The sequence below is a fragment of the Panulirus ornatus genome, chromosome 10 (genome assembly GCF_036320965.1).
Source record: "Panulirus ornatus isolate Po-2019 chromosome 10, ASM3632096v1, whole genome shotgun sequence".
Taxonomy (NCBI): Eukaryota; Metazoa; Arthropoda; class Malacostraca; order Decapoda; family Palinuridae; genus Panulirus; species Panulirus ornatus.
Genome location: NC_092233.1, coordinates 29,841,048 through 29,854,666, shown reverse-complemented (window position 1 = coordinate 29,854,666; position 13,619 = coordinate 29,841,048). Strand labels below are relative to the sequence as shown.

At 38.9% G+C, this 13,619-nt stretch overlaps 1 protein-coding gene across 23 annotated transcripts in view; it reads right to left on the bottom strand.

Annotated features, from left to right (window-relative positions):
* Window positions 1-13,619, bottom strand: part of lap (phosphatidylinositol-binding clathrin assembly protein lap) — an 806,852-nt gene that overhangs the window by 129,197 nt on the left and 664,036 nt on the right. For 17 of the 23 annotated variants that reach the window (XM_071665674.1, XM_071665679.1, XM_071665690.1 and 14 more), the window contains one exon: window positions 6,996-7,091. The exons of the other annotated variants lie outside the window; for them this stretch is intronic. In XM_071665674.1, coding sequence (XP_071521775.1) covers window positions 6,996-7,091 — 96 coding nt within the window. The remainder of the gene's footprint in view (window positions 1-6,995; window positions 7,092-13,619) is intronic. 23 annotated transcript variants of the gene reach the window in all.

Below are 13,619 nucleotides of genomic sequence, written 5' to 3'. Positions count from 1 at the left end.
GAGAGATGTGTGCTAATAAATAGAGTGGTTGAAAGAGCAGAGGAGGGTATATTGAAATGGTTTGGTTGCATAGAGAGAATGAAGGAGGCAAGATTGACAAAGAGCATATATGTGTCAGAGGTAGAGGGAACGAGAAGTGGGAGACCAAATTGGAGATGGAAGGATGGAGTGAAAAAGATTTCGAGCAATTGGGGCCTCAACATACAGGAGGATGAAAGGCGTGCAAGGAATAGAGTGAATTGGAATGATGTGGTATACCAGGTTCAACATGCTGTCAATGGATTGAACTAGGGCATGTGAAGCATCTGGGGTAAACCATGGAAAGTTTTGTGGGGCCTGTATGTGGAAAGGGAGCTGTGGTATCGGTGCATTACACATGTCAGCTAGAGACTGAGGGTGAACGAATGTGGCCTTCGTTGTCGTTTCCTAGAGGTACCTCACGCAGGTGTGGGGGGAAGGGGGTGCTGTTTCATGAAGGCCAGGGTGGCAATGGGAGTGGATGAAGGCAGCAAGTATGAATTATGTACATGTGTACATAAGTATATGTCTACATATGTATATGTAAGTTGAAATGTATAGGTATGTATACGTGTGTGTGTGGGCGTTTATGTATATGTATGCATAAGTGGGTGGGTTGGGCCATTCTTTTGTCTGTTTCTTTGCACTACCTCACTAATGTGGGAGACAGCAACTAAGTATAATAAAAATAATAAAAATATATAAACGTACATATTCTTACTTTCTCAACTACATCAATACCCGCAGCAATAAGAATGTGCCACAAAACACAAAAAGGGCCACATCTGCTTACATGAAGTCTCTAGCTGTCATGAATGATGCAACAAAAACACAGCTCCCTAACCACATCGAGGCTCCACAAACCTTTCCATGGGTTATTCCAGAACATTTCACATGCCCTGATTCAGTCCACTGACAGCATGTCATCCACATCGTTCCAATTCACTGTATTCTGTGCACACATTTCACCCTCTTGCATGTTCAGGCCTTAATTGCTCAAGATCTTTTTCACTCCATCTTTCCACCTCCAATTTGGTATCTTGTTTCTCCTTGTTTCCTTCACCTCTGACACATACATCCCTCTGTTAATCTTTCCTCACTCATTCTCTCCATATGTCCAAACCATTTCAACCCACACTCTTCTGCTCTCACAGCCATACTCTTTTTAATACCATACATGCCTCTTACCCTCACACTACTTGTTCAAACCACCACAACAAATACTGTCCTCAAACATTTAATTTCCAACACATTCCCTCTCTTCTGCACAATCCTATCTATAGCCCATGCCCTGCAACCACATATTGTTGGAACTACTATTCCTTCAAACATACCCATTTTTGCTCTCCATGATAATGTTCTCTCATTCCAAACATTCTTCATCGGTCCCAGAACCTTCATCCCCTCCCCCACCCTATGACCCACTTCCACTTCCATGGTTCCATTTGCTGCCAAGTCCACTCAGAGATATCTAAACACTTCATTTCCTCCAACTTTTCTTCTTTCAAATTTACATCCCAAGTAACTTCTCCCTCAACCCTGCTGAACCTAATACCCTTGCTTTTATTTCCATTTATTCTCAATTTTCTCCTTTCACACACTTCTCCAAACTGTCACCAACTTCTGCAGTTTCTCACTCAGATCAGCCACGAGTGCTGTATCATCAGTGAATAACAATTGATTCACTTTCCAGGCCCTCTCATCCCCAACAGACTGCATAATCGGCTATCTCTCCAAAGCTATTCCATTTACAGTCTCAAATAACCCCATCCATAAACACATTAAACAACTGTGGTGACATGAAACAGCCCTGCGACAAACTGACCATTCGAAACCAATCACTCTACTCTCTTCATACCCGCACACATGCTTTACACTATTGATAATAACATCTCACTGATTCAAGCAGCTTACTTCTCACACCATATCTACGTAAGACCTTCAACAAAGCATCTCTATCAACCCTATCATATGCCCTCTCCAGACCCATAAATACTGCATAAAAATCCATCTGTTCTAGTATTTCTCACATATATTCTTCAAAGTAAATACCTGATCCATACATCCTCTACCATTTCTGAAATCACACTACTCCTCCCCAATCTGAAGGTCTATACATGCCTTCACCCTCTCAAACAATACCCTCCCACAAATTTTCCTGGAATATGCAACAAACTTATGCCTCTGTAGTTTGAACATGCATCTTTATCCCCTTTGCCTTTGTACAATGGCACTATACATGCATTCCTTTAATCCTCAGGCACTTCACCATGATCCATACATACACTATATCCTTGCCAACCAATTACCAGCATAATCATCTGCTTTCTTAATAAATTCAAGCGCAATACCATCCACTGCCACCACCTTGCCAGATTTCATCTTTCTCAAGGCTTTCACCATCTCTTCTCTCTTCACCAAACCACTTTCTCTGACTCTCACTTCGCACACCACTGCGACCAAAACACCCTACATCTGCAAATCTATCATCAAACACATTCAAACAAACCTTCAAAACACTCACTCCATCTCCCTCTCACTTCATCATTACTTGTTATTACCTCCCTTCACTGATGTTCCCATCTGTGACATGGGCAAATAGGGTGGAGGAATACTGTAGGGAGAAAAATAGTGGAAGAATGCATGGAATGGGTGTATGTGAGAGATGCACGTAAGGACAGGGATAAGTGGAGACTCTTTTGTTGTGGCCACTCATCGATGGGAGTTCCTGGAGGGAATGGGAGTCAGAGAAATAGAGAGACAGATAGATAGATAGACAAGTAAGAATCATGGGAGAGAAATGATGAAACAATAAAAAAATCCATTTACCTTAATCTTAAAGACACCCAGACTCGCCAGTCACATTATGAAAGTTAGCATGAGCCCTAAATCTATTGAACCATCCATGACTGGCCACAAATTACAATCTTCTATAATGTCTTTGAAGAGACTTAATCTTCACCTGCATCACCAGGAGACTTTGTGGTACACAGCATACAATCTGATTATCCATCCACAAAATCATATTTTCTCCATCTCACAGATACCATCAGTTTGCTTCTTGGTTATGACAGTTGATTTTAAAAGTGCTAAACCTTTTACATGTTCCTTAATGTACTCATTGTCTTTCAAAATCGTATTCACTGTATAGGAGGCCAGCCCGAGCTCATATGAAATGAGGGTAATTGCCCACCTTCACGCTTCTTGAAAATTTTCATTTTCATCTCAAAATCAATCACTTTACATTTGCCAGGATGTCCTCCACTTTTATTATCACCTATCAATTTTCCAGTCATTATGAGTATGAAGAAAGGGCAATATTTACATTAAGAGTAACTGAAAACTCTAAAACAGTGTGGCAGGGATGCACAAAAGTCCACTACAAGTGGATCAGTTAAAATAAAATGCATGCCTTTGGAAAGAGGCTGCCTGCTTAAAGTATCCCTCTGCCAAATTCCTTTGCACATGTTAATTAGCATTTCCATTACTAACACAAAAATCTTCCATGTCTTAAAAAAATATTGTATGTGAGTTATGGGACAATTTACATAAAGTAGGATTTCCATATGTTGAGTCTTCCTTAAATTGGGAGTTTCTGCATATGTGTACTACTTACTTCCTACCCTAGGGGTCCCTTCTACCTTTATGAATCTCCTACTGCACTCTAGAAGCCATTCTTGTCCAATGGTAGGGACCACAGGTTGTAAAGTGTACTCATTTACTGAGCACAGATATGTGAAGAGAGTGCAGAGAAACTGAGTAATAAGTGCTCTGTGTCTCTGGTGTGGAAGTTGTACTTTGGGAATAAAGGGTCTTGGGAAATGTAGCACTGCTACTGATGGGTTTATGTCTGGTAAGGTGAAGTGTAAGAATGAGTTGGGAGGGCAGCTGTCTAGTATCTAATGGGTTATTTCAGAGCATATACATTTTGTTAATAATATACTTGTCTTTTCCTAGCGCTACCTCACACACATGCAGGGGGAGGGGGTTGTCATTTCATGTGAGGCAGGGTGGCGACAGGAATGAATAAGGGTAGACAGTATGAATTATGTACATGTGTATATATGTATATGTCTGAGTGTGTATATATATGTATACACTGAGATGTATAGGTATGTATATGTGTGTGTGTGGACGTGTATGTATACATATGTGTATGTGAGTGGGTTGGGCCATTCTTTCGTCTGTTTCCTTGTACTACCTCGCTAACGCGGGAGACAGCAACAAAGTATAATATAAATAAATATATTTGCTTGGGGTGGGACAGGGGTCAACTTTTCATTTTTATTTGGGGGTAGTTGGTTAGTTATGGGGTGGTTTGGTTGGTAGAAGACTGGTGCTGGTGCATACAACTGAATGCTAAGCATGTTGAGGTGGGATTGTATTGGGTGGGTCTATGCTTCACTGTGTGTGTGTTCATTGTATGTGGTTAATGGGGAGATCCTTTTAGCACACCTTTTTCAACTCTCTCAACCTTTATCTTGCCCAATTATTCCTAACTCAATTAACCCTCCTCAAACAACATACTGTCCAGAAAAATGTAATATCCAACACATTCACTCTCCTTTGTATTTTCTCATCTAAAGCCCTTGCCTTGCATCCATCAAACACTATCAAAACTACAATTCTTTCTAACATGCCCACCTTTCCCCTCACCAACAATGAGCGAGTGAGACCAAATTGGAGATAAAAGGATTGAGTGAAAAAGATGTTGAGTGACTGGGGTCTGAACATGCAAAAAGAAGAAAGGCATACATGGGGTAGAACAAATTGGAGCATGTAGTATGGGTGTGTGTGTGTGTGTGTGTGTGTGTGTGTGTGTGTGTGTGTGTGTGTGTGTGTGTGTGTGTGTGTGTGCTGTCCATGGACTGAACCAGAGCATATGAAAAAGCCAGGAGAAACCATTGACAGGTCTGTAAGGCCTGGGTGAAGATGGGGCAGTGGTTTCAGTGTACTACACATAACAGCTACAGAATGGATGTTGGTAAATAAGGCCTTTCTTTGTCTGTTGCAGGTGCTACCTCACTAACGTACGGAACAGGGAACTCCTTTTAGGGAACTCCCAATCATTCCAGATTTGGAACAGTCACCTAATACAGTAAATCTTTTTTCTTAACCTTTTCAAAAATTGAAATACAACATGGCTGATGAAATGCAGCTTTTATCATGATAATGAATGGGATATCGTATAAATAGGATGGGACATATGCACTAAGTATCAAACATAATACTGAAAACAATGCATAACACAAACTGGTAACTAATAAAAAAAGATATAATATATGAACAAAAATATGGGATATGGAAACTTAAAAACTATGTACATACTAAAGTTTGAAATTCAGTACATAAGGATATGGAAATTTGTTTATACTTTATATACATTCATTTTGGCCACAACTTTATGGAGGATATACTTTTACATTCACCTCTTTTAATTTCACGACTATAGAACATCAAGACCTTGACAACTTATTCACCAAAGCTAAAGCTACACATCCCCTTCCACTTTCATATACTTTACCATTATTTTCATCATTCTATCCTCCATCATATGTTCAGCAAGCCATTCATCTAACAATATATCATACAACTTTCTCCTTCAATATTTCTAACTTCTTCATTCTATTGTTCCTTTCAATGTCTATATTTCTCTCTCTTCATGGCAGTTATCTTTTTTATTACCTATGTGCTCTGAAAACCTAAATCTTTTTGTCTATGAGATGAAGTAAATACTCTTCTATGCACTATTCTCATACATGCTTCATTTAAACACATCTAATTTGACTAAGGTCTTTCAAGTTTTATTTCCATATTATCTATAATTGACATAATCAAACAAGGAAAGTTTGAACCTTTTAAAAAAGGCAAGTGATCCAACCAATTAGCTATAAACTCCTTACATGATAGAATCTTAAAGGCAAAGAACTAAAATGACATCATAAAGGCACTGTATTATACAATTTCTTAAGCTAAATATTTGCTAAGGCCATCAATAAAGGCAAAGTAATATTTGCAATGACTTGTCAGCCAAATTTTGGTCTCTAACAAAATTATGTCTTGGCACAAGTTTAACAAAAGCTTCCAGCCAAGTACAGCAGTAGTGGTCTTACATAAGCAATGGTGCTTAAACGTTCTTGTATCATATTTACCTTTATGTCTAAAAAGTACTTAGAACAAACTTTAACTATTAACAAGTTACAGAGGACCAATTCTAATATCCTACTGAATAACTTTTATGAAATGGCTTAAACAACAACAGGGGTTGCTCTCCAAGTATTCTGCATAACTGGACTGAGAAAATAAAAGAAGAAAAATTGAATTTCTAATCACATACTGAATAAATGCTAATATTCTGTAAAAAATTCAAACACATGAGCCTTCTACCACACACTGCCAACACCTACACCAAATTCAATTATCTTATCAGACAACTTCAGTCTAGCAAGAGAACTAAGTTTGCCAAAGCATGCCTATCAATGTTTCATCTTCAGTTTAGTTCACTTTCTGAACTTTCTCTTCAATTCTGAGTACCTGTATCTTAAATTCTTTAGAAATTTTCAAAGTTACAGCATTAAATAACAAGAAACCAATATTTGTTAAAACAATAACTGAAAAAAAGGGCCACACATCAACAGTCTGCAGAGCAAGATAACTGTACATGCAGTACAGTGGACAAATTCTACAACAAAGGGAATGGCTCTTTACAATACTGGAGTATTATCAATATGGTCATAAAAAGTTCTTCTAAGTTAAATTCAAAGGAACTGGTTCAACTATCTACAAAAATGGCAGTTTTCATGAAGGATATTTCCCCACTAGATGCAAATTGTGACACTACTGTAGTACAGTACACCAAACTTTACTTCCAGATTATGTCAAACAAAACTATCATGAGAAGGAGTAATTAAAAATGATAAAAAAGTTCAGAAATTAAAAATAAACTAAATAAAATCCATGCATAAAATATAACTTACTCTGGGATGTACTACTGTTGCCAAATACAGCATCAAATGCATTATCAGAAACAAAACCAGTGGATGCGGAGCTCTGAGAGACACTCTGAGAGACACCTGTGAGAACAACAACTCAAATTACTACCAGGCATGAACACTACTCTCTCTGGTGGAGGGGGATGAGGGACCCTACAGAAAAGAGGATGCTATACTTGTAATGCTCACTTATTAACAATGATGCATTCAAAAGCTTATACTAAAACACACTTCTCACTCCAAGGATACTTAAGAAGAAATATTAAGTTTAAATTGTCAAGTACTTCCTTATTACCATCAAAAAAACGATACACCCAAACATCCCAACAGTGACTACTTCAACTATAGTTCTTATCACTATTTCAATAACTATGATGGACATGGTATTGAAGTCCATATGATCTGTTACTTTACAGAATGAAGGTCTATGATCTGAGGATCACTCAGGCCAAGTATGTTACTGGACAGAAGGAATATGTTGTGGTTTAGAAAAATGAAGCTGAATGAAAGAAAAGCAGATCAAGGTGTGTGACCAGTAGACTTGAGTAGAGCTAACCAGCAACTAGATGAAAAAATAATTCACAATCTACAGTACTTAAAATAATTCTAAAGTTTTTATGCATCTGAAAGCCTTCAAAAGAAACATGCTATATCATCTTGTCCTGATCAGATCAGTTGGAAATATATGTGACATGCTCAAACCACTCAACAACAGTATCCACCTCTCCAAACAACCCATTATATGTGGGTCAGTCAACAAAATCTCTGAAAAACAAACAAACAAAAGACCAACTAGTTGTTACCCTTACATTCCTCCCTACCTACAAGGTAACTGAATTCATAGCCAGATGCAATTGGCCATTATAAATCAATTCACAGTCTACAGTAAAGGAAAAATATTAACACAACAATATCTAATAAATGCCATTTTCCTGCATCTGATGGCTTTCAAAAGAAGAATGCTTAATAACCTTGTCCTGTCAAAGCAACTGGAACCACATATATGCTCAAAACACTTAATCATAGCATCTACCTTCTCAAACAACCCATCTTGTGTGGAGTGGCCATCTACAGTAGAAAAAAATTTCCATCTTTACCCTACCACCACTGGGCAACAGGACTCATAGTCCAATGCTTGTCAGCACAAGAATAAATCATGTCCAATAAAAAAACACATTATGGTTTTATACTTAAAACTAGAATAGTATACTAAAGCACTGAGGAATATACTACTTCACCACACAGTTCAAACGCAGTCTTTAATTTTCAGCCCACACATAAAAGGTCAATTTCTCAAGCAGTCTGCAAAAGCCTAAAGAAATCTCAGCCCCAACTGTGATGACTTATGTAACACTAAACATATATTGCTTTAACATGCATATTCGTTGCCATAAGTAAAAATACCATTAGCATCAAAATGATTCATCTATTACATCTATTTACCAATACAGTTGAATGACACAGCATGTGTTAGAGGCACTGTTATCTTTCACCTTTTGGATGCATACTTCATTTGTTAGGCCAGTTCCCTAAAAAGTAATCACACCATGATATAGGTACCGTGTTCATATGATCTTTTCATCACTTTTATCTTGTTCATATAAGCTCTTTCCTCATTTTTTTATGTGAAACAGAAATACAGGAAAGAAATTACTAACTAGAAAAAGAAACATGGTGATTTCTTCATACTTGAACACTTTACCACATTAGCAAGGAAGCGCTGGGAAACAGACGAAAAAAGGCACATCCGCTCATATACACATATTCTATACATATATGCACATACCCCGCTATACCACATTGTTCCAAGTAATAGAGTGAACTGGAACAATGTGGTATAGCGGGGTCAACATGCTGTCAATGGATTGAACCAGGGCATGTGAAGCGTCTGGGGTAAACCATGGAAAGTTCTGTGGGGCCTGGATGTGGAAAGGGAGCTGTGTTTCGGTGCAATATATATGACAGCTAGAGACTAAGTGTGAATGAATGTGGCCTCTGTTGTCTTTGCTTGCACTACCTCGTGCACATGCGGGGGGAAGGGGTTTTCAATTCATGTGTGGTGGGTATGGCAACGGAATGAATAGGGGCAGACAGTATGAATAATGTACATGTGTATATATGTATAAGTCTGTGTGTGTATATATATGTATACGTTGAGATGTATAGGTATGTATATGTGCATGTGTGGACGTGTATGTATATACATGTGTATGTGGGTGGGTTGGGCCCTTCTTTCATCTGTTTCCTTGCGCTACCTCGCTATCGCGGGAGACAGCGACAAAGTATGATAAAAGATAAAAATATAATATATATATATATATATAAGTATAAAAAAAAAAAAAATATATATATATATATATATATATATATATATATATATATATATATATATATATATATATATATATATATATATATATATATATATATAATTTTTTTTTCTTTGTCGCTGTCTCCCGCGTTTGCGAGGTAGCGCAAGGAAACAGACGAAAGAAATGGCCCAACCCACCCCCATACACATGTATATACATACGTCCACACACGCAAATATACATACCTACACAGCTTTCCATGGTTTACCCCAGACGCTTCACATGCCCTGATTCAATCCACTAACAGCACGTCAACCCCGGTATACCACATCGATCCAATTCACTCTATTCCTTGCCCTCCTTTCACCCTCCTGCATGTTCAGGCCCCGATCACACAAAATCTTTTTCACTCCATCTTTCCACCTCCAATTTGGTCTCCCACTTCTCCTCGTTCCCTCCACCTCCGACACATATATCCTCTTGGTCAATCTTTCTTCACTCATTCTCTCCATGTGCCCAAACCATTTCAAAACACCCTCTTCTGCTCTCTCAACCACGCTCATTTTATTTCCACACATCTCTCTTACCCTTACGTTACTTACTCGATCAAACCACCTCACACCACACATTGTCCTCAAACATCTCATTTCCAGCACATCCATCCTCCTGCGCACAACTCTATCCATAGCCCACGCCTCGCAACCATACAACATTGTTGGAACCACTATTCCTTTAAACAGTTGTTGTTCACTGATGATACAGTGCTGGTGGCTGATTCATGTGAGAAACTGCAGAAGCTGGTGACTGAGTTTGGTAAAGTGTGTGAAAGAAGAAAGTTAAGAGTAAATGTGAATAAGAGCAAGGTTATTAAGTACAGTAGGGTTGAGGGTCAAGTCAACTGGGAGGTAAGTTTGAATGGAGAAAAACTGGAGGAAGTAAAGTGTTTTAGATATCTGGGAGTGGATCTGGCAGCGGATGGAACCATGGAAGCGGAAGTGGATCATAGGGTCGGGGAGGGGGCAAAAATTCTGGGAGCCTTGAAGAATGTGTGGAAGTCAAGAACATTATATATATATATATATATATATATATATATATATATATATATATATATATATATATATATATATATATATATATATATATATCCATCTATCTATATATATATATATATATATATATATATATATATATATATATATATATATATATATATATATATATCTATCTATCTATATATATATATATATATATATATATATATATATATATATATTCATTTTGCTTTGTCGCTGTCTCCCGCGTTAGCGAGGTAGTGCAAGGAAACAGATGAAAGAATGGCCCAACCCACCCACATACACATGTATATACATACACGTCCACACACACAAATATACATACCTATACATCTCAATGTATACATATATATATATATACACACAGACATATACATATATACACATGTACATAATTCATACTGTCTGCCTTTATTTATTCCCATTGCCACCTCGCCACACAAGGGATAACAACCCCCTCCCCCCTCATGTGTGTGAGGTAGTGCTAGGAAAAGACAACAAAGGCCACATTCGTTTACACTCAGTCTCTAGCTGTCATGTAATAATGCACCGAAACCACAGCTCCCCTTCCACATCCAGGCCCCACAGAACTTTCCATGGTTTACCCCAGACGCTTCACATGCCCTGGTGCAATCCATTGACAGTACGTCGACCCCGGTATACCACATCGTTCCAATTCACTCTATTCCTTGCATGCCTTTCACCCTCCTGCACATTCAGGCCCCGATCACTCAAAATCTTTCTCACTCCATCTTTCCACCTCCAATTTGGTCTTAACAGACAAAAGAATGGCCCAACCCACCCACATACACATGTATATACATAAAGCACCCAAACACATACATATAGATACCTATACATTTCAATGTATCTGTACAGATATATACACAGACACATACATATATACACATGTACATATTCATATATGCTGCCTTCATCCATTCCGCTGCCACCCTGCCACACATGAAATGGCACCCCCTTCCCCATGTGTGCACGAGGTACAGCTAGGAGAAGAAGACAAAGGCCACACTCGTTCACACTCAGTCTCTAGCTGTCATGTGTAGTGCACCAAAACCACAGCTCCCTTTCCACATCCAGGCCCCACAAACTTTCCATGGTTTATCCCAGATGCTTCACATGCCATGGTTCAATCCACTGACAGCACATTGACCCTGGTATACTACATCATTCCAATTCACTCTATTCCTTGCACTTCTTTCACCCTTCTGTATGTTCAGTCCCCAAATGCTCAAAATCATTTTCACTCCATCCTTCCACCTCTAATTTGGTCTCCCACTTCTCCTTGCTCCCTACACCTTTGACACATATATCCTCTTTGTCAATCTTTCCTCACTCATTCTCTCCATGTGACCAAGCTATTTCAATACACCCTCTTCTGCTCTCTCAACCACACTCTTTTTATTACCACACATCTCTCTTACCCTTTCATTACTTACTCGATCAAACCAAATCACACCACATACTGTCCTCAAACATCTCATTTCCAACACATCCACCCTCCTCCGCACAACCCTATCTACAGCCCAAGCCTTGCAACCACATACCATTGTTGGAACCACTATTCCTTCAAAAATACCCATTTTTGCTTTCTGAGATAACTGGGAACCAATCACTCTCTTCTCTTCCTACTTGTCGTACACATGCCTTACACATTTGGTAAAAACTTTTCACTGCTTCTAGCAACTTACCTCCCACACCATATACTTTTAATACCTTCCACAAAGCATCTCTCTCAACTCTATCATATGCCTTCTCCACATCCATAAATGCCACATACAAATCCATTTGTTTTTCTAATTATTTCTCACATACATTCTTCAAAGCCAACACCTGATCCACACATCCTCCACCACTTCTGAAACCACAATGCTCTTCCCCAATCTGATGCTCTGTACATGACTTCACCTCTCAATCAATACCCTCCCATATAATTTCCCAAGAATACTCAACAAACTTATACTTCTGTAATCTGAGCAACATATCCATACATATACATATACATAAATGCACATACACATATTCATATTTACTTCCTTTAGCCATTCCTGTCGCCACCCTGCGACACATGAAATAGCATCTCACATCCTCTCCCACTTCTGAAACCACACTGCTCTTCCCCAGTCTGATGCTCTGTACATGCCTTCACCCTCTCATACAATTTCCCAGGAATACTCAACAAACTTATATCTCTGTAATTTGAACACTAACCTTTGTCCCCTTTGCCTTTGTACGATAGCACTATGCATGCATTCCACCAATCCTCATGCCCTTCACCATGAACCATACATACATTGAATATCCTTACCAATCAATCAACAACACATTCACCTCCTATTTTTTAATAAATTCCACTGCAACACCATCTAAACATGCTGCCTTGACAGCTTTCATCTTCTGCAAAGCTTTCACTACCTATTCTCTCTTTACCAAACCATTCTCCCTGACCCTCTCACCTTGCACACCACCTCAACCAAAAAACCAAAACACCCTATATCTGTCACTCTATCATCACACACATTCAACAAACCTTCAAAATACTCACTCCATCTCCTCACTTCACTACTTAATAATACCTCCCCATTCTCATATGTTCCCATTTCTTCTCATGTCTTACGCACTTTATTTACCTCCTTCCAAAACATCTTTTTATTCTCAATAAAATCTAACCATTCTCTCTCACCCCAACCCTCAGTTGCCCTCTTTTTCACCTCTTGCACTTTTCTCTTGACCTCCTGCTGCTTTCTTCTATAAATCTCCCAGTCACTTGCACTACTTCCCTTCTCTTTCACTAGCAATCTTACTTCTTCATCCCAACACTCACTACCCTTTCGAATTTGCCCACCTCCCACCTTTCTCATGCCACGGGCATCTTTGGCGCAAGCCATCGTTGCTTCCCTAAATATATCCCATTCCTCCCCCACTCCCCTTACGTCATTTGCTCTCACCTTTTGCCATTCTGCATTCAATCTCTCCTGGTACTTCCTCACACAAGTCTCCTTTCCAAGCTCACTGACTCTCATCACCCTATTCTCCTCAACATTCTCTCTTCCTTTCTGAAGTGAATGTCGGTTTGTAGCAGGGGTGCGTAATGTCTCGTGTCTCCATGGTTGTTTAATTTGTTTATGGATGGGGTGGTTAGGGAGGTGAATGCAAGAGTTTTGGAGAAAGGGGCACGTATGCAGTCTGTTCTGGATGAGAGG